At 36.9% G+C, this 23,309-nt stretch overlaps 1 protein-coding gene across 1 annotated transcript in view; it reads left to right on the top strand.

The window, feature by feature from the left end:
• Nucleotides 1-23,309, top strand: part of pdss2 (prenyl (decaprenyl) diphosphate synthase, subunit 2) — a 31,897-nt gene that overhangs the window by 5,041 nt on the left and 3,547 nt on the right. The window contains exons 2-6 of the mRNA XM_084391238.1: nt 8,982-9,116; nt 14,956-15,154; nt 20,848-20,922; nt 22,333-22,494; nt 22,643-22,771. Coding sequence (XP_084247364.1) covers nt 8,982-9,116; nt 14,956-15,154; nt 20,848-20,922; nt 22,333-22,494; nt 22,643-22,771 — 700 coding nt within the window. The remainder of the gene's footprint in view (nt 1-8,981; nt 9,117-14,955; nt 15,155-20,847; nt 20,923-22,332; nt 22,495-22,642; nt 22,772-23,309) is intronic.

The raw sequence follows: 23,309 nt of genomic DNA, 5'->3' as shown, positions 1-23,309 counted from the left end.
GCAGTAGAGTGAGTTTGTGATTTAATGATGTGTGTTTGTGTGCATGTTTTGAGATGCAGTTTCTGTCGGATTGAGTGATGGTGTGTGTGTTTCTGGGCGGTGGATGTGACCAGATTATTTCATAGTTCTCTAGTCTGACCTTTATATCAGGGGTTTTAAAATGTTAGCTAAAGGCAACATGGCTGGTGGACTGGAAGATGATAAAAACCTGTGAATTGTTCAACGGGATAGTCTTTCACATCTTGGGATGTGACCTGGTGTATATGAGGGCTGCTTGATTGATTGCGTTTACATGAACAACACAAGACAGAGCTATAAAAATCAACTCGTTATTAACACCAAAGAACACAAGGAAAAACATGTAGCCATAAACATGGTATTTTTTATACTTAGACATCAATGCAAATCTCGCAGGAGTGGGTCGGTTTTACCTTTGCTGGAGGTGGGAGTGGGCGGTCCAAAAAAAATGCAGTGCGAGTTCCGCAGTCCCGCGATTTGCAGCGGAACAAGAAAGGAGTCAACAATTGAAGTTCACGAATAATTAATGATTAAAGGTGAACTAAGTAACTTTTTTTACCTTAACTGAACAGCTTCGGAGTCATTGGAATGGTTATATTACTTATTTCGGGTTGAATGGTGGTCGTTTCGCACCCCCCTGGTGCCCGTGAGCGGAAAATACGCACTTGCAACTTTGGGTCAACGCCGCGTCAGGAAGTCTCGCGTGATATCAGGTCTCGCGATGTAAACAATTGCTTTACGGCCAAAATAAATCTGCTAAAATGCCGTCATTATTGCGCTCCCTCACGCTGTTCGAACCCGAATGAAGAAGACGTTTTAAAGAATATCCCATCTGCTTTGATGTCGTTGATCTGCTAGCCTCTGGTGTCTGAGAATAGCCAACGAGTTTTTACAACAGTGTTGTCAAATATCTATTCCGAAGCTGTGGAGGGGAGCTCTAGAGAGAAACCTGCGAGCAAAAAGCGAGAATACAGCGAAGAAATCCCGAAGTTACTGAGCCCCGCTTTAATGAATGAGTTCTGACAAACTGTTCAAAAGTTATTAGCAAAAGCCATTTTTTAGATCTCATGACTTGTAGGTGGTGCTGTTCCCAAATTTGGCATGGACCCTCAGATCATGGTTCTGATGAAGCGTACCAATTTTCGTTTCGAGTGATCAAAGTTTGGCTGAGATATAGCCTCTGAACCAATTTTTCAAAGGGTTCAAAAGTTATAATTGTTTCAAATGTGAATCTTTGAACTGGTGGTGGCGCTATAGAGTTTGTCCTAGAGGCTACAAAATTGGTCAAATTACTATTCATTACCATCATTTCAAGTGTACCAAATTTGATCATTTTCTTACTTACGGTTCATATGGCTGCTTTACACTGCCATTAGGGAGGAATAATAAGAAAACTACAGCCCCTAAAAATGAAATTGTGAAATTAAAAGCTAATTAAAAAATATTAATAAATACTATAATAGTATATAAATACTAAAATAACACTGGCCACTCAGAACGCTGAAAACTGAGTAATGGGTGTGTTCTGATCAGGTTTCACTTAAACCATTTATGACCTTTACCTGATAAAAGAATACAGTTTACAATGATTACATGACCTGCACGGTATTGGGTTATTTTTAAGCATAATCTATGTAAGATGATATATGTAACCACACTCATTGATTCCCCTGCTATAAGCCTCTTTTCTGTATTTCTATTTCTCGTTTGTACCTTAAATGTCTCCCGTCTCTCCTTTATTCATTCATTCTGTCATGATATATCCTGCCCACCTCTCTCTCTCTCTCTCTCTCTCTCTGGGCTTTTTGGTAGTGGGCGTGTCTGGGTGTCATCTCATCTTGATTACCACAGTTGTGATTCATGACAAGTGACTCTCTGCCTGGAGACGGGATTACAGCCTTTGTCGTCACAGGAACTGCATTATGCCTCATTGCCCGGCAACCAGAGACTATTGTAGCCCTGGAATGCTTGTGATATGTACGTCACTACATCAGATTAATAACAGTCTGGATGTAAACTTTCTATTGAGTTGTCCTTAATAGCTGCACACAAAATCAAACATACAGCACAAGATTCAGCCCAATTTGCCAATGAAACGCTCAACTGGTGGACTGATGGATTAAATCACTCAGACCGTTCACTTCCTCACTGAAATGGCTCAGATGCCTCGTTCACTCACTAAACAGCAGGTTATTATAGAACTATTAGGGGCCGTTCACACTGAGCACATTTTTGCATTCCGCTGCACTACTTTTTTTTATTGTTTTTCAACACTCACCGTCCACTTTATTATGTACACCTTGCTAGTGCTGGGTTGGACCCACTGATCTATATAGAATGATCATTATATAGATCAGTGGTTGGACCCCTTTTCACCTTCAGAACTGCCTTAATTCTTTGTGGCATAGATTCAACAAGGTGCTGGAAACATTCCTTAAAGATTTTGCTCCATATTGACACGCAGTTGCAGCAGATTTGTCGGGTGGACATCCATGATGTGAATTTCCCGTTCCGCCACATCCCAAAGGTGCTCTAGTGGATTGAGATCTAGTGAGTGTGGAGGCCATTTGAGTATTTGAACTCATTGTCATGACGTGATATCAAGAAATGACACGTTATCCTGCTGGAAGTAGCCATCAGAAGATGGGTACACTGTGGTCATAAAGGGATGGAAATGATCAGCAACAGCGTTTGAACTGTTTAAGCTGTGGAGTTCCCTAGTGAAAAAAAAAGTATACTTTATTGTATCTGAAATATATTCCCTTTTTCAATAGTACATTGCAAATATACTAACACATTTTTTTACTATCTTTAAATATAATAAAAGTATATTAGCATCATGCTTTTACCTATTTTCACAATACAACTTTTAACAGTTTTACTTTTAATATAATTGTACTTTAATAATATATTACTTGAAGTGAAAATTCTGTTTATTTTTTAAAAGTGTATTTATTTGCACTTTATTAAAAATATATTTTAGGTATATTTTAACTGGGCTGGAAATGATTATTGTAACAATGCATTGAAAGTATACTTTCAAAATACTTTATAGTATACAATACATACATGCATATAGCTATACAAAGTATATTAATGTTTTTGTTTATTAATGTGCATTTGTTATTGAAGACAAAGTGTGCAATTTGTAGTATTTGGAATAAGCCAAAGGTATTACTGAGCAAGTGAGCATATACTTCTTATTAAAATATAATACACTTATGGTTGGCGCTGATAGCCTCGTGAGTTAGTGTGCCGACATGTAGCCGCTGTGCTGCGGGCGACCTGAGTTCGAGTCCCAGCTTGTGGACCTTTCCCGATCCCCCCCCCCCCCCCCCCCTCTCTTCCTTCTCACTTACTGTGTAGCTACTGTCCTATCTTAATAAAAGGCAAAAACGGCAAAAATATCTGTAATATTTTTCTATATTTATCTATACACTTATGGTATATTTCGAAGACACTCGTAATGAATTTGTAATGTACTTGTAACACAAATAAAGTACACTTTAATATCAGTAATCAAGCATGTAATTAGTCCCTACACAGGCATATACTTAAAATATACTAAGTATACTTGAAGTTGTTCCAATTTACCACACAAATGTACACTAAATACACTTAAAGTTATGCTTTACTACAATTTAATTACAGCTAAAATATACTTAGTACAAAATTAGTTCAAAATATACACACTTCAAGTTAACTAATCATTAACACACTTGAAGTATACTAGTATACTTAGCATATTTTTTTTCACTAGGGTTTAAACGATGTTCTATCGATAATAAGGGGTCCAAAGTATGTCAAGAAAATATTCCTCACACCATTACAACACCACCAGCAGCCTGAACCGATGATACAAGGCAGGATGGATCACTGCTCTTATGTTGTTTACGCCTAATTCTGACCCTACCATCTTAATGTCGCAGCAGAAATCGAGACTCGAGACCAGGCAACGTTTTTCTAATCTTCTACTATCCAATTTTGGTGAGCTTGTGCGAATTGGTCAGTTTCCTGTTCTCAGCTGACAGGAGTGTCACCCGGTGTGTCTTCTGTTCCTGTAGCCCGTCTGCTTCAAGGTTCGACATGTTGTACGTTCAGAGATGCTCTTCTGCAGACCTCGGTTGTAACAAGTGGTTATTTGAGTTACTGTTGCCTTTCTATCAGCTCAAACCAGTCTGGCCATTCTCCTCTGGCATCAGAGATTCATATTTTTGTTATTGATTTATTCACTTTTTTAATTTCACAATTGGTGAGTTCGTAATATGATAGTATTGCAGGGTGCTCTTACAATTTATTTTGTAGAATATACAAAGAATTGTTTATAGGATAGATTACGTGTCTCTGCTGTTTCTGACAACTTTCCTTTTAAAAAGGATTGGGATTTTAAAAAGTTGCGATGTGAGTGTTGATTGAAATTGAATGATTTATTAATAAGTGTCTCTAAAATGATCAAAATGCAGAATCTTTGTCTCAGAGGAAAGAGCCCTTTTGTGCTGCTGTGACATTAGGAGGCAATTATAAGGAAGTTATTTGTATTATGTATGTTTTAAACCGATAATAGAGCCGAGTAAAGGGTCGGTGGGGTTGGACGCCTTTGCACAGAACCAGCCACCAACTGTCATACAGATGCAAATTAATCATGATGTTGAAAGGCAGGCCAGCTCATAACAGTGATGACCTCTGCCTTCAAGACCCCCTCGTGGAACTGTGATTAACAAGCCTGTGAGTGTCTTTGTGTGTGTTTCCTCCTCCATAGAGAGAGAGAGACAGTGAAAGATGGAGAGATTGGGGGTGAAAAGAGGGCGAGACTGTATTGGAACGACATGCTTGCTCGTTAGTTTGGCACCGTGCATTTCATTTAGACACAATTAGGATACGGTGAGGCGGACCGACATCACACACTTGATCACACACTCACATACTAGAAACTTATATTTTCATAATGCTCCCAGATGACAGAATTAGTCCCGTTCACACAGAACACATTTTTTACATTCAGCACAGCACTGCTTTTCTGTTTGTCTCTAAATGTATGTTTCACTGTTGCACTTGCATCTGACGTGTGATACAGCGTTATAAAAATGTTCAAGTTCAACTTTTTAAAAAATGTCTGTAGACCTTGCGGTTTTCCCTTCCACTAGGCTACTCTTTGTCTCGCGTTTTTTTTTTTTAAATACAAAAATGCATTCTGTGCGAATGGCCCTATATTAAATTATTTTTTTCCTCTGTTTTTTGTTTTGTTTTACATTTTATGAAGAAAATTTAAGTGGTTTATGGTTCTTGCATGTGAAAAAGTCACCATCATAATGCTAGGCTGTTGTGAGTGCTTGCTAGGGTGTTGTCATGTGGTTACTAAGGTGTTCATTAGGCCTGTGTTTTAGGGCCTGTTTACACCTGGTCCCTTCATGCGTTTTCTCTAATCGGATAGCTATCCAATCGTGAATAGACCAGGTGTACATGCCTTCCAAAACGCTTTCGATAACTCAAACCACTTCAGGAGGTAGTCCGAGACGCATTCCACACTGGACAATTGTAAATGCATCTGGTTGTTGAAACCACATATGTAAAATGCACTCCTCCCAAAATGTTTAGAAAATAAACGTGTGAGAGTTTGTTATAGGCTATGACGTAGCATAATTTGGCGGCGCTACTGCAGCTGAGTATGGCTGAATCCGAAATCGCCCCCTATACCCTCGAATAGGGTGTTATTTGAAAGGACAGACATTTGTAGTGGTGTCCGAAACCCTAGTGGACGTTATTGAGTGCACTTATTCAATCCCACATTGCACTGCAATAACGAGTGTACAACCGATGTACGCTCAACGGCTGTCCGAATTCGCTCACTCCTTCAAGTGAACAGTATTAGTGGACTAACATGGGGAATAGTGAATGAGGGTTTAGGGAGCGATTTCGGATATCTTCAGCAAGCCGACGCGCAAACTGCCGCAAATGAAACAGAAATAGCTGAAGTCGCAGACGCTCAAAACACAATCATCTTCCATCTCCCAAAGTAGTGAGACTGATTACCAGTGCTGAAGCTGCTCTCTCTCTCTCCTGTTCTGATCTTAAAATTAGCTGATAAAAAAACAAAATGTAGCTCATCTGTTACTTTCGTTGTTGTGAACTCTGTTAAATTTGTATATAGCATGGGAATTTAAGATCGGTTTTATATTCGTTTTTTCGGAGACACATTTATGTGGCCAAGTGTAAATGGAACGGTTTTAACAAATCAGATGGCTATTCATTAACCCTAAAACTGGCAATGTGATCTGGGTGTAACATAGTTTTTGTCGTCTTTTTTGGGGCGTAAGAATGATTTTTTTTTTCATCAAATCCTTTTATCATTTATCACAGCCTGGTCTGTCTTGAGTATGCTGGTCACATGATTTGTTTACAATTTTTTGTGATTAATTAGTCAGCCTGACCTAAATCCAACATGGCTGCCAGTGGTGCAGGACATTCAGATTTTGAGATAAGTAAATATATATTAAACTTACTTTTCTTTTGAAAAAATAATACTAACACTGCTAACATTAATTATGAACATTGGCTTAAGGTGCTGAAAAAGAAAATTTATAAAAATGTTGTTCATGTTGTTATTTAGCACGTTTTGAAATATATGTTACACCTGAGTCACATTGCCACTTTTTGGGTATAAAAAAGGGATTAACCCTACTTTTGACTATCTTTGTATTTTGCAAATTATAAAATTTACAGGTTAAACTGAGACAGCCTGTCTGTCTTGAGTATGCTTATATTTTATATTTAATCAAAATTAATTCTAAATGTTTATTTGTTTTTATTTCTGAGAATCTCTTGTTTATTTGTACCCTTGGAAAATGTTAGTGACAATGATTGACTAAGACCTGCTCATGCATAGTTAAAAATGCAAGAAAAATGGACCAATGAACAATTTTTTGCTGCAAATAAAAAACAACAACAATATTACAAACCTGTCATCCCCCTTTTTGAGAATACATGTAATATTGCACTATCCAAATTTAAATGGTTGTAATTCAAGAATGCTTTAGGAGCTGTACCAAAAATAGCCACTGGGTGTTTTTTGTAACAAATTAATTTATTTTTAGTCTCAATACAGTCTCAGACCTTTCCGACGATATGTGTTTTGTCAAGATTAGAAAAGTTTTTTATTATAAAGTAGTTAAAATAAATTTTGTAATAAGAAACCTGACACCACCCACTAGGTAAGGAACTCGCTAAAATAATTTAAAGTACCGTTTTTATGGTAACGCAAGGTCCGATTTCAAAACGGTTGAGTTTGTAAGCTTTCCAGTGATATATAATATGTCAACATTATATGAGTTGAAGTTTAGGATATAATTGTTTTAAACACGCAATGGCAGTTACAGTTATATATTTGGTCCTTTTTTTATACCCTAAACAGGCAATGTGATCTGGGAGTCACAACTAATAAAATCCAAAATACATAACATTTTTCAAAAATTCTTTTGGATATGATTTACTTAAGTCCAGTTGATATAAAAAATGACATGAAATTATTTGTTGCTTATCATTTTCTACTCTTGCCTGTTTAAGGGTTAAGTAAAAACACATGAAGTGACCAGGTGTAAACAGGCCCCTAGGGGCTGTTCACAGCTAGCCTACTTTTCCATTGCTTTTCTATGTAAACATGCGTAAGACAAATGTGTATAAGCTTTGCGCTCGCGTCACGTTACTGTTTATAACCTTATATTAATTGGTCCAAGTCAATCCAGTTTTAGGTGATTTATGGTTAACACAGTATAGTTATACTGAAATGACTTTCATGGCCAAATTTTGACGGAATTTGGTTAACCCTTTTATGTTTTATATTTACTTTAGTCACTGTCACTGTGGTTACAGGTGATATTTACGGATATGATGAGAATAGAAATGGGGATTCACTTTATTGACTCCTTCACACAGACAGTATTCAAGCTGTTCCTGGCTGCTGTTGTAGGAACAGGATATTTTGAGAGTCACACCTGCTAGGAAATACGGTTGTCAATTCCAAACACTGTGTGAATATACCGTCTTCAATGCAAGTCTATTTTTAAGTCTATATTTTTTTTTTATCTTTCAACAGGTTTAGACAGATCCAGACCCATGTTGACCTCAGAAGAAATTGAAAGTTTTCTTGAATTTTTAGACGGTTGTAGAGATTTAATAAGAGATATATGGCATAGTTTGATTCATTTAACAACATATAAATAAAAAATAATTACTTTTTTCTTCATTGTGGCTGTTCCTATACGCCTTGAGGGCAAGTATCATTTAAGTGATTCAGTGTGTCCCATCAGGAGTGAGCAGAACACTGCTTTAGAGCAGATCCTGGAGAAATATGCAATCTTGGCTGCTTAATTAGTTGATAAATCACATTTCTGCTTTTCATAGCACTATTAGTTCTCATTCTGAAGGGTTTGATGGGGAGCCGCAGCATTCAGCACAGAGTTAGCCTGCAACAGTGAACCTGACTTATTAATTGATCTCACATAATATGAAGTTACTTGAAAAATAACTTTGGAAAACCACTTTGGAAAACAAAAAGGAAGCAGTTGTTGTTCTGTTCTTTATAAAAAAAAAAATTTAAAAAAAACTGAATCAGAATAATAAATAACATTTTAAAATATATTGAAATAGAAAACAGTTATTTAAAATTGTAATATTTCACAATATTACTGTTTTTCACTGTATTTTTGATCAAATAAATGCAGACTTGGCGAGCAGAAGAGACTAAAAAAAAAAATCTTACGAAGCCACATTTTTTAACGGTATTGTATTTATTAAAATTGTTATTATCAATTGCATAAATGTTACGTTTTTGAGATTTTTTTTAAATGATCAGTGGGGTTCTGCTTGGGATTTGTCATAAAAAATATGAAATATATTATTATTTCTTTTTTATGTCATGTGAAATGTAATCCTGTGTTTTGTTTTTTTGTTATTGTTTTTATACATAGAGGGTTTGTGTTCGACAGCCGGAATAATCTACAGATGCGAGGTCTTGTGGTGCTTCTTATGTCCAAAGCAGCCGGTCCAAGTCCCAGTACCAGCGACCCGATTCATGACAGTATGATCAGCGGCATCTACCCCAGGTAAAGAGATGCTTTTCTCTCTCAGGGCCATGGGGATCCTAACTGCTTCTACCTTTGGTCATTAGTGAGAAATGATTGCTACCATACACAGCCTCAGAGAAAGTGAGAGAGGGAAGGAGACCAAGCAGAAAGATGTGTGATAGACAAGAGAAAAGTATATGCAGTTTGTTATGTATGGACATTTCTAGTTTTCAAGTTCATAGACTTGGTCACCATTTTTAACCCTAATATCCCTGCTGTATCATATCTATAGATACATTAATTTCTAAGTCCACTAAATTATAAACCTGTCGCACACAATTTTAAGATATTTCTAAAGATGCTCGCCTTCAGATCGTGGTGTCTTTTCCCTGTGAAATCTTGATTTTTATAAAGTAAATGTAAGAATAACTTTTAGTAATATTTTAAGATGAAAACTGGACAACTGATATTTATATGCATTTAATGTAAGTAGTCTGCTATACTGTTACAGACATCTCATTGATTCACATCAATTCGAATTTCATCTTTGGTTTTGGCACTGTAAATAACAACATCTGCATCAAATTGCATATTTCCTCTTAGTTTGGGTCTCTGGGTAAACTTGAGGTATTTTTTCCTCCATATTCTCACTATATCATACTGTATCAGCCATAAAAAGCCAGATGTTATAAAGCATAAAACAAATGAATTTCAAATTTCATATATTAGTCTTTGTCTGGTGTTGTGACAAATGCATTTTTAAAAGTACAAGTATTCCATGCAGTCTTTCAAGGTCATTCAAAAGTATTGGAAAATGTTGTTTAAGCAATCAAAAAATATGCAGTTACCACGTCTGCTGTTCTGTGGAGAAGACTTTTCAGTCTCTGGAATAAATCTAACACACTTGTGGGTATTATATTTCAAGCAGACACTGTTTGTTAAAGTTGTCTTCAACTCTTTAAATAAAGTTTGCCTGCTGAAATCCACACCCTGATGAAGGATCTTCAAACTGCAACTCATTGGTTGTGGTTTTAGTTCTAGCTCTATTTTAATATAGACAATTTAATATCATATGCCAATTATTTTGTTTTACAGACCGCTGTCTTTTAGATACAGTATACTATGTCAGTTTTAGGAGTATAGCATGTCACACCGCAGGACATGTCAACTTCCCAAAGGTATTTGATGTCAGTGTACAAGTGGTCACTTGTGTGTGTTCGTTGGTGCGAAAGGTGGAGAGAGGTTAATAATAATTTTTAGCACAACGTATCATTAACTGATATCTGGGCATCAGGTTTAGAAAGGTTTTTCATTTGGACACCTAGAACGCTATAGGCTCCTGAAGATTTTATTTCCGAGGCGATGAGGTTCACATTTCACCTGAGGCCAATAAGAAATGTAGCCGCTTTCTCTTTCCAGAAGTGGAAAAAAGACGACTTGTTTTGTTTTAAAAACATCGCATTGAATTCGTAGAGAATAAGGTTTATTGGAAAATGGTAACCACCATGTTGTTGCATGTGCGTGTGTAATAGACAGATCATCGGAAACAGGATATGAAGGCGTGCAGGGTAAATTATGTCCAGTTAAGGACACGAAATGCACACACATGCAGCACACACACTCGTGCAGCCACTTCCACCGCTGCGCCTCTGAAGGACTCTTGCTCTAAACAGGCTGGTGTGTGTGTGCGAGTCCTTTGGCTGCAGTGCCAGGGAGTTACCAGAAACGGCTGTTTCACTTGGCAGCATGTGTGTATGTGTATGTGTGTGTAAGCTGTCTGAATGAACTCTTTCTCTCTCACCGAGCGGGGAAAGAGAGTGTCAAAGCGAGCGAGAGGAGGGACCGGCACTAATCTCTACACTCCTATATTTTTTCCCCCTCGTTCTCTTGTTTCTACAACCCCACGTTTTCCTCCAAACAGGAAGTGACCTCATAGTTCCACAGCTGGGATGTGGGTGTCATGGAAACAAGAAGGTGATGTAGTTGCCCTGAGACTTGTAATACTCAGGGCTGACCCATTGTGAGTGTGTGTGTGTGTGTGTGTGTGTGTGTGTGTGTGTTAAAAAAGGGTGAGGTGCCTGTTGGTGAAACCCACAAATGCACAAACAAATACACAAATTTAAAGAGAAAGTTCACCCAACAAAAAATATTTACTTCTGTATGACTTAATTGTTCCGTTGAATGCAAGAAGGGAATTTTTGAAAAATATCCTGGTTATTCTTTTCAATATGAATGAGCTTCTGAAAAAAAAAAAAAACACACCATAAAAGTTTAATTTTGTGTGACCAATAGACCAAAATCATAGAGAGAAGTAGTGCTGATTTGTACATTAATCAGGCATTCTTTTGAATATGTTCTTTTAAATGAATCAGCTGATCTGTTTCACAATGAATGATTCTGAATGAATGACCTGTTTAACTCGATGAATCAGTGATTCTGTTAACAGTTAACTAGAGGGGGCTTTAAATATGATGTACATGTCTGAACAAATATGATATACATAAAAAAATGGAAGTCACATGGTTTGAAACAACATGAGGGTGAGTAAAGAATAAACATGTCTGTGATAGTTCCCTCTTTCTCACATACATGTTCTAGAGCTTTTTCTCTCCCCCTTTCTGTTTTGTTCTCTTTTTTTTGTCGGTCGTCTCTCTTTCCTTTCAACTCCCCCCCTTCCCTCCCTCCTCCGATGACACCTTTCGCTCTCTCGTTCCTGGTTAGAGGTGTGTTTGATGGTGGTGATGGATGAATTGCTGTGCTGCTCTCCTCCTCCTTGACATGCAGCATTTGTAAAATGTCCCTTCGAGTCACTTTCTCTCACACACACACAGTGTTGTGTGGTTGTGTGTGCATGTCAGATGGATGGTAAGTGTGTGTGTTCTCTTTTGACAGAAATGCTCATGGTTAGTGGGTGTGTTTGATCGCATACGTGCACGAGTGCATTCCGCAGAGAGAGACATCTGTTTGAATAATTCCTCGACATTTCTTTTGGAGGTATGTTGTGGAACACGTGTGACATTCAGCAGACTTTGGCTTTAAGCATTGTAGTCACTAAATGTTTGTTGGGTAAGGTTTCTTGAATTTGTTTTAGATCATTAGACATTATGGCATCCTGTCTGTTTCTTTAGGTGGTTCTGACAAACATTTGGTTTTCCATTGACATATTTGAATGCAAATTTTGGGATTCCACATAAAAATGCTGGATGGAAAGACCAAGACATAAATGAAATTTCGGTTACACTTTATTTGAAGGTGTTATTGTTACAGTGCAATTATATTTAAGTATTGAGTGATATTAATGAACTACATGTACCTACTATAGGGTTAGGGTAGGATTTAGTTGAGGGTTAGTTGCATGTAATTATGCATAATTTACTGTTATTACTATGGTAAGTACATGTGACATATGTAACAAGGACACTGTAAAATAAAGTGTTACTGAAATTTCCAAAACATGATGATCTTTAAAGGATAATGTGAGACTGAAGACTGGAGTAATGATGCTGAAAATTCAGCTTTGCCATCACAGGAATAAATTACAGTTTAAAATGTATTCAAATAGAAAATGGTTCTTTTAAATTGTAATAATATTTCAAAATATTACTGTTTTTACTGTATTGTGAGCATAAGAGACTTCTTTAAAAAAAATTACAGACTTACCGACCCCAGACTTCTATATAATATATACTCTTATTTAATTAATACATACTGTATATCACATACACATGCTGAATAGAGCAGGCCAAACTGTCTTATTAAGTGCTAGGGGTGTGTGTGTGTGTGTGTGTGTGTCGAGTCAAGAGGTGAACTCGTTTCATAAGTTTGCAATCTTTCATGATCTTTCATTAAAACATCACCCGCTGAGAGACTGTGTGACAGGTTTAGTGATGCTTTTGGTCAGCTGACACCCTGACCTCTAAGGTGATCTGCTGTGAGCTCGCAGGCACACGCTTGACTGTGCTTCAGGGTTAAATTGGCAGAGAAAATGGAGCAAGCTGGGAAAGGGGGCGTGTCAGGGGGCGGAACCCCTATGCGCCATGGCATCGGTTGCTATGCAACTGAGTTCTGAGGCTATTTATACTCCCTGTGCTGCTCCTCCCACTGACTTCAAAAAAACGTAGACGGCATAGCTGCAGATTTGGGGGAAAATTAGATTTTGATTCAAATCCGTCTGTCTGCACACAAAACACTACAGCCAGTCCAAGGATGAAGGAGACAAAGACTATATGAAAAAAAAAAAAAAAATCATTCCAGGACAGAAACCTGTTCGCTCAAAAAAAATGCTGTTTACAAATAGCATCACTTTTACTAATGAGTATCAAATCAGCAACTCAATGCTGGCAGCCACAGGGGACTGAGAAGGACACACACACACCTTGGCTACATTCACATTGCAGCTTTTTTTTTTTTTTTTTTTTAAGGTATTAGCATGAATTTTTTAATGTGGCATTAAAATGAATTAAATAAATGGAGTCAATCATTATGAACCTGATGTTCCGTGGAGGCTGCGGTGAAATTACACATCAATTAAGAACGGGGGCAAGGAGGCGGAAAAAGGCCGAAATTGTATTATTGGCATTCTGTGGACTCATTGTCTTCCACCCTAATAGAAATTAAGCATGCTAATGATGGTGAATGATTATGATTATGATAAAACCCACATTAATTCATACTATATTTTTTTACAGTGATAAATCAGAATTAAAATGCCTCATTCAATGAGTTTCGGATTGTTTACATAATATTTTTAATTCTTTCATTTTTTATTTAAATTTGTTACATATTAATGATGTAACATTGGGCTTTTCACACTATATATAAATATATATTTAGTGCTATTTTAATTTATTTTTTTATTTAGTCTTACTTTTTCATTTAATGTAATTTTGTATTTAATTTAATTTTCATTTAATAAAATGACCCGTGTCACTCGTGAATGTAGCCATAGATACTTTTTCAAGGTCTGAGGTCACAAACCTTATCTAGAAATCATCTTCTAACTTGAAATGCCGCTCACTACACATTTTACTTCCATAATCACATGCGTTTCTGTGGTAAACAGGATATTAATTTTCAAAAAGTGGACACTTCACCTCGATAAAAAGGACAAGTAAACTCTACAACTCTTGACCTGAGATATCGGATGCATACAATTACACTTCTGTAAAGTATGTTTGAGTTTCCCCAGTCATTGTAAATCACATCAACATCGGTATTTACTCAGCACATGCGCCCGTGTCAGCTGAAGTGAATCTGACCAGGATCAGCGGATTTGTGAACAAGAGCGCTCTGCACAATAGGGATGATTGAGCTCAGGAGATGGTCCATTAATGAACAGCATTTAATGACAACAAGAATTATTGCAGAGCGTTGTAATTACCCAAGCACTAGCATGCGTCGATGCGTGTGTGAGCAGAAAAGGCCACAGCGCTCCTCTCATACTGCCAAACTGAAGAGAATCCCTTCATCAAAGACGCTTTTTCTTCATTCTCTCAGCCTCTTTTCTTTCCCTGTCTCCCGCTCTGAAGGAGGGGTAAGTGGTCATCAGTGCTAATGTCTCTCTCTTGTGTCTGGAAGGTGGTTATCGCTGAGACCTCAATGGTTCAAGCTGATTGTGGTCCTGAACCCAAATCAACATTTGATTATAACGTCCGTGTGATGGCGTTGTGATAATCTGGCTCATCTGATAATCAGTGACAGTTGGTAGTTTATGAAGTGCATTTTGGTCACCAGGACACTTCACACTCTCTCTGGGTTATTTGTTCTGCAGAAGAACATTTGGGCTGAAATCACTTCCTTTCTGTGTAAAGTGGGCTATAGAATCTGGACTGTTTATAGATCTAATCTCTTAATATTTCTCTTTCTCTCTCTTTGTCAGTCAGCGAAACTTGGCTGAGATCACGGAGCTGATTCACACGGCCTTCCTGGTGCATCGTGGGATTGTTAATCTGAAGGAGTGGACTAACTCGGACGGCCCCCTCAAAGACATGCAGTTTGGGAACAAGATGGCCGTTCTGAGCGGTGATTTCCTGTTGGCGAACGCGTGCACTGGATTGGCCCAGCTCAATGACACCAAGGTACTAAATACGTTCTGTAAATAGTCCACTCCAGGTTTTTTCCCCATTGCTTGCTTACACCATAATCAGTAATGAAAGAAAGCCTGCTTCGAGTTTGCTCCATCGTAAAAAAAAAAAAAAAAAAAAAAAGTGCATTAGTAAGCAGTACAAACACATTTTCTTAGCAATCTACACTACCATTAAAAAGTTTGGGGTCAGTAAGATGAAAAAAATAAATAAAGTAATACTTTTATTCAATTCAATCGAACAAAAGTGTTTTGTATTTCACATAAATACTGCTCTTTTGAACCACGTTATTTCAAATCCTGAAAAAAATTACATCATGATTTCTAAGAAGCAGCACAACTGCTTTTAAATTTAATAATAAACATAAGTGTTTCTTGAGCAGCAAATCAGCATATTAGAATGATTTCTGAAGGATCATGTGACACTGAAGACTGGAGTAATGATGCTGAAAATTCAGCTTCACATGAATAAATTACATTTTAAAATATATTAAGATAGAAATAATTCTAAATTGTAATAATATTTCACTGTTGTAAATTCAAATCAAATAAATGCAGCCTTGGTGAGCATAAGAGACTGCTTTCAAAATCATTTAAAAATCTTACCGGCCCCAAACTTTTGAATAGTAGTGTAGATGAGGACAATTTTTTTTTTTTTTTTACAATAAAAAAATAATTATAACCACTAACCCTAAAAAATTGAAGTTTTTTTGTGCATTTTCAGGATTAAAAATAAAAGTATTACTATTAAAAATGTTCCAACTAAGAACCTTGACATCTGATTTGACTTATTTCTGGTATTTTTCTACCAAAGATAAACAGTCACATCTCTTCATGCTGGAGGTGTAAGCTTCTTTTTTTCATCACATTTGTGTTTTTATGCAAAACACTGAAAAAGAGAGAAAAATAGAATCATTTCACCGGCTTCTGACTTCAGTTCTCAAAGACTTTGTTCGCCAGGCTGTACGCTGTCCTCTCTTGCTAATTTCCATACACTTGCATATTCTCCCACATTCTCTTGCACTCCATGTGTGTGCGTGAGTGTGTGTGTGAGCATACGTCTCCTACACCCCTCATTAAGTGTCAGTGTTCTCCTCCAGCTCTAATTAGAGTCGCAGTCAAAGCACCGTCTAGCTGCACGCGGCCAGCAGCCCCACTGCCTCTCTCCACTAAGGGTTACAGCGTCTCACTAGAACATCTTTCTGCATATCATACAGCATTATGAATGGCCAGGTCAGATGTAAAGTGATGGTAGGATACGTCTTAGAGCGCTGTTTCCCAATTTATTTAGTCTTTTGGACCCTATCGATATGGCTCAAATAACCTGAAGTGTGTTACTTCTAACGCTCCATTCTAGCGGCTCAAACTGAAATGAACCCTCATAAGTTACTGACTTGAAATGCACTACATAGGCAACAACTCCATGCGTTGTACAAATAGCACTCTGTATCTAAAGCACACAGGAGCCTCGACTCAATTATTTCAATAGTGTAATATTAGCATGTTGTTATGCTATCACCACATTACTCCAATAAGTTTAAAAATACATAGCATGCAAAATATTGAGGACATATGGGATACTATCAGTTTTTTAATTTGGACATTTTTTTTTTAATGATTGGATGGTTTGGGGTCTGTAAGATTTTATGTATTTGAAAGAAGTCTCTTATGCTCACCAAGGCTGCATTTAATTGATCAAAAAATATAATAGGGAATATTATTATAATTTAAAATAGCTTTTTCTATTTGAATAAATTTTCAAATTATGTAAATGAATTTTCAGCATCATTACTCCAGTCTTCAGTGTCACATGATCCTTCAGAAATCATTATAATATGCTAATTTAGTGCTCAGGTAACATTTCTTGTTGTTATTAATGTTTAAAACAGTCGTGCTGCTTTATATTTTTGTGGAATCTGTGATACATTTTTCTTTTTCAAACAGAAAGTTCAAAAGAACAGCATTCATTTGAATTAAAAAAATATTAATAAATAAAACTATGTAAAAGTCTGATCAATTTAATGCATCAAAAAAGACCTACTGACCCCAAACTTTTGAACGGTAGTGTATTTATAATCAGTATTCTTTCATATTGTTTGTCATATTGTTGGCAAATGAATTCTTTTTTTTTCTTTTTTTTCTGTTTTATAGATATTTAACAACGCAAAAGCAAAAAAGTACACGTACCCCTGGTTGGGATTCACTGTTTTCGAGGATATTGCTTGTCATATCATAATATTAACAACTAAGTAACTAAGTAAAAAGGGATTTGCACTTAGAAACCCTAACATTTCTTCTCTCTCTGTTCCTCTAATACACACAGACACACTCAGATGCACTAAGCGGCAGAACGCTGACAGGATCTGTCACCAAGCGCAGCTCTAGAATGCAGCTCTCCCCGTGGAGGAAAACAAACTCTTTTCCTTCTGCGAAGCCTCAGACACACGCACGCACGCACACTCAAACCCACTTTAATGTGTGCATGAGTGGACATGGAAATGACTGCAGGGGATTGAGCTGATCAGCAGATTGTGGTGACTAATATAAAGAACAGATTCTGTGTTTTTTCTCAAGAGGAGCTCAGCATTCAGACAGCCAGGCATCTTATAGTCAGGACTCACAGCTGATTTTGTCTCTGCGTGTTTAATATACACTCTCCTCTTTAGGTAGATAATGTGGAGTAATACAGTGAGTTTGGGAGTTTGTATTGGCGTGTTCTATAGCACCTCCTGGTGGCCGAAAGTGGAAATTCCTCACCTGTTTTAGAGGTCAAGTGTGTTTTTTGATGCCTCAAGACTAGTGTAAGTATTTAAGTTAGAGAATTAGAATTATAGATTAAAGATTTGGTTTCTTTTGTTTAATTTTGAATAAACATTTAATACATTTTATTTGTTTTATGTTACTGCAGTCGGTGACATTTTATAAAAATCCAGTTAAAAGTCCTTATTGATGTAAATGATTTTGTGACAGGTGTAGTTTTACAGACAGATGGCGACATGAAGTTTCAAAAGTTTTGGGTCAGTGAGATTTTTTTTTTTTTTTACATGTAAGACTGCATTAAATGGTTAAAAAGTGACAGTAAATGCATTTATAAAGTTAAAAAAGAATTATATTTCAAAAGTCTTAGGCATGTTAATACCCCCCCCCTTAAAAAATTTTTTTTTAACTATAAAATATTAACATGCCTAAGACTTTTGCACAGTACTGTAAATGCCGTTCTATTCATCAAATAATCTTTTTAAAATGTATTGTGGTTTCCACAACAATATTAAGCAGCACAACTAGTTTTGAACGTTTATAGCATTTATTATTATTATCAATAAAACAAAAAGTAAAAATAGCAGTTATTTTAAGTTTACTGTATTTTTTATCAAATAAAATGTAGCCTTGGTGAGCATAAGAGACTTATTTAAAAAAACATTCAAATATCTTACTAACCCCAAACTTTTAACAGTACTGTATATACACTAATATGCAAAAACAGCTCTTTTGAATAAAAAAATAAATAATGCAAAATGTTTCATCATTAGTAAGAAATATATATATGGCAATTTTCTCCCTGCACTCGCCATTGGCAGCTGTGGACAGGTCATTTTGAGCCCTTGTTTTTAGTGAACACACACACACACACACAGAGAGAGAGAGAAGAGAGTGTGAGTAAAATACTTTTTTGTGTGTGAAACTGAACCTGTTGTGCAGCGAACCGTGATTAAAGCCACACACGCTCTGTTCTGACTCACTGAAGTAGTGACTGACTGACAGGATGACCAGCCAATCAGAGATCAGACTCTTTAGCTGCAGGTTATATATGTAACTTATTAGTGATTAAAAACATATATTTTAAGTGTTTCACCTAGTCCCTTGATGTAACGGACAGTCACCCAGCTAGAACCATCCAAACGCATCTCCCTGTTCAAACTGCCGTCTATGTAAATGAGGGCGAGGCCCCATTGCATTAGCGGTTCAGTTAGCGTGAGAGCATTAGCGGTGGAAATCAGACGTTCTCTCTCCGCAGCGAAGTGTTTTTTCCTCCTGATTGATCTGTATTATGTATCGTGGCCTTGAGTGGGATCCTGACTTAGTAGACTGTGTGTGTGTGTGTGTGTGTGTGTGTGTGTGTGTGTGTGTGTGTGTGTGTGTGTGTAAGTGAGAGAGAGTGGGATTCTGGCTCGACACTAGTATAAACGGTAAAGGGATCCGCAAGCGGCTGTCTCCTCTTTCTTCTCCTCACAGACCTGTCGGCGAAACACGACTCCGGCTGGATTTGGGAATGAGACGAGACGGAGGGAGGGCAGCTTATCTGATACTTTCCAAAAAAAGCCCCCCCCCCCCTCCACACACACTTCTCACACACACACACACACACACACACACACACACACACACACGAAAGACATAGACATACACAAACACACAGTTCAAACACACATTTATTCTCGAGTACACACACACATACACACACACACACACGTGCTTTAATTTCTCCATGTGGAGTGTGTGAAGCCGCACATCTGGCTGCGCTATAGGGGCTCTCTGTCTTCTCTGGGCTCTGGGTAGAGGAGTCAAGTTCCTCACTGTTTCCTCAAAGATCTGGTTACTCAGAGGGCAAAGAGAAAGAGAGAAGGAAAGAGTGAGAAAAACAAAGTTTGAGAGAGAAAGTTTGGGGAATGGAGAAGAGTAACATAATATTGAATTTGAGGAATAGCCGAGGAATAGCAGTGTCTGGATGGAAGGCCTCTGCTATTCTAGTTCCCTGGAGATTCTGCCTGTGGTTTTATGATTCAACAGGCAGGTCTTTCGGGAAAAGAGGAAAAAGAATGACGGAGGGTGAAAATAAGGTGGAGAATGTAGCTTAGGGCGACGGATGGAAGGAAGGGATAGCGAAGCATGTGATTAGATGAAAGATGGAGCTGACAGTTACTTGCTCAAGCTGACTGTTGTGGAGTAGCTGTAACGGAGTAGCGCCCCCCTCAGGAGCACTGTAGGCACTGCACCATATGATAATAGTTTTTATTTGATTTTTTTACACAATTTTTTTTCATTCAGACAATTTTTATTCAACCTCATGTCAACTTATTGTCTTCTGTGGAATACAAAAGAAGAAATTCTGAAGTATTGTACTAGCTCTTTTCAATTACAATCAATGTGGAAGGAGGCTTACAAAGATGCAAACCAAAGCAGTTCAGTTTTAAATTCATATAACTAAAATTGTATTTAATCATTGAAAAAAGTATAACTAATTTATTAACTCTATTAACATCTGATTATGGATTGATGCAATTTTGATTTATTTTATATTATTCTTATTTTTCATATTATTTTGCTATTTTATATGTGTGTTAACACTCAGTAGGTGTTGAGAATGTTTGTGCTTTGAGCAGTTTGGTGCTTGTGTCTTTTAAAGAGTGAAAAACTGAATCAATAAGCTAGTGCAGATGTCAGAGTCCTCATTAAGCTCTGTATCCTCTGGACATTGCACAGTTTTGACTGGCCATCTGTTTAATAACTGAAGTGCTGGTTATTCTATCTGTCCCTCAGATGCTCTTTTAGACTGAGTGGACTGGAAAGAAAGTCTTCCCATATTCCCAAACAGCTCATGGCCTAATAAATGCTCATTTCAGAACAGATGGGGCTGATATCAACACTGAGAGTCTTCATTTAAGTGTTCTAATGTTATGTTTGTTATAGGTGGTGGAGCTGATCTCCAGTGCTATCGGAGATGTGGTGCAAGGAATCTATCACGAGAGCTCCAGTTCTGCAGAGGTACGACATTCAGCCCACTGCACTTACCACATATAGCCACCAGGGGCACAATATGGGACACTAACTAACTACTTTGTGTGGTCTTTGTAACAACTGCTGAAAATTGATTTTATATTGTAACAATATTTCAAATTATTAGTTTTTTTTTTTTAAATCATATTAATGCAACCGTGGTGAGCATAAAATACTTAATTCAAAAGCATAAAAAAATCTTACGAACCCCCAAACTTTTCAACAGTAATGTGCCTGTTTATGAAACATCATGTTTTATTATATTCTGGCTGTGTTGCGTATTATATATAAGTAACCGCTCAAAGCTTCTGTGGTTTATTGCTTTAACATACATGTGCTTTCTATGTGATGTAATATCTTTCATTGCTAAGCTTTGTTTTTCACATAAATGAATTATAATTGAGTTACAGAGGAATCTTTTTAGTGTTTAATGTTTTATATTCAAAGCTTTTAAAACAGCTAATTATTTGACAAGCAAAACATCTCCAAACAGAGCGAAACACAGGCTGACTTAAAACATCTGCAAACCACTAGTAAATAATGAATGACAAAGTTTCCTGCGCAAGGCGAGAAAGAGGAAAAGTGATGGAGAGGACCTCGTTTATGCGAGAGAAACGCAACAAGGGAGGGAGAGAGAGATTCAAGTTTCTTTTACCCTTTTTAGAGGAGACGTTTCCGAGCAGATGTTTGCATCAACTTTCCTTCCTTCGGTTACACCCCCCCAACCCCCCCAACCATACTATCAGTGTTCTTTTACTCTATTATTGTTTGAAGTTGCATCCTTAAAGTTTCCTGCAACATTATGTTTGTTTGGGAATTTAAATTAATTTAACTAAAAGCTTCCTTTTGGTTGTGATCTTCGAAGGATTGTTTAATGATATATTCTAGCTCTCCACATCCTCTTGACAAAAAATGTAACAATTATAATATAATAAAAAATATATATTTTTTTAAAAAGAAGTCTCTTATGTTCACCTAGGCTGCATTTATTTGATCAAAAATAAAGAGAATAATTTTGTGAAGAAGTATTACCATTTAAAAGAACAATTGTTTTCTATTTTAATGTTTTTTTTACAATGTAATTTATTCCTATGATGCAAAGCTGAATTTTACTCCAGTCGTCAGTGTCACATGATCCTCAGAAATCATTCTAATATGCTGATTTGGTGTTCAAGAAACATTTATTATTATTATCAATGTTGAAATCAGTTTTTTTATGGAAACCTTAATGCATTTTTCGTTTTTTCAAGATTCTTTGATAAAAATAAAGTTCAAAAGCACAGCATTTATTTAAAATAGAAATCTGTTGTAACATCATTAATGTCTTTACTGTAGGCTACATCACAGTAAATATAAAACATGAATGCTTATGTGATTGAGTTTTTCTGTATTCTGAAGGAGGGCAATCTAACACTTGCTTCCTGGGAAGACCAGACATTCCTGTCCCATGGTGCTTTGCTTGCCAAGAGTTGTCAAGCTGCGATGAAGCTGGCCAGACACGGTACCGAGGCTCAGAATTTGGCTTTTCAGTACGGAAAACACCTCACTCTCGGACACAAGGTGTGTATGCACAGTCGCACAAGTGCATTGTAGGCACAAGCTGTTTCTCTATACCCTCTGTCTGCGCGTGTTTCATTCTCCTGTTTTCTCTTTAGACCGTACACACAGTGTTTCATAACAATCATGGATATATGTGTGTGTTTTGTAGCTAAACTCTGATCTACAGCCGTTCGTGAAGAGCGAGTCAGAGCCAGCTGTGTTTAGTTTGGATTCGGCTCCTGTTGTCTTTCACAGACAGATCATAGGACCTGAGAGATGGCGGCACCAGCTAAAACAGGTACCAGACAACCACATCAAAATGGTAGAAACCGGCACGCTAACACACTGGTAGCAAAGCGAAAGCTGTGAAATGGCATCTCAATGAAATAACATGTTGAAAAAAACTAATAGAAAATACAACATACCGGTCAAAAATTGTGGGTCAGTAAGATTTTTTTTTTAAAGGAAATAAAGGACAAGTTAAATTGATCAACAGTTACAGTAAAGGCATTTATAATGTTAGAAAAAGTTAAAAAATGTTAATATATGCTGTTCTTTTGAACTTTCTATTTATCATAGAATCCTGACTTTTTTTTTTTATCACTGTTTCCACAAAAATTAAGCAGCACTTTTCAACATTGATAGTACGGGTAATAAAAAATGTTTCTTTTTGAAAATCAGCATATTAGAATGATTTCTGAAGCATCATGTGACATTGAAGACTGGAGTAATGATGCTAAAAAAAATTCAGCTTTGGAATACATTTGGTTTTAAATTTGTTAAAATAGAAAACAGCTATTTTAAATACAAATTTTTACTGTATTTTTGACCAAATA

This window comes from Rutilus rutilus, assembly GCF_951802725.1.
Source record: "Rutilus rutilus genome assembly, chromosome: 20".
NCBI lineage: Eukaryota > Metazoa > Chordata > Actinopteri > Cypriniformes > Leuciscidae > Rutilus > Rutilus rutilus.
The sequence above is the reverse complement of the archived record's forward strand: the minus strand, read 5'-3'. Positions and strand labels throughout refer to the sequence as shown.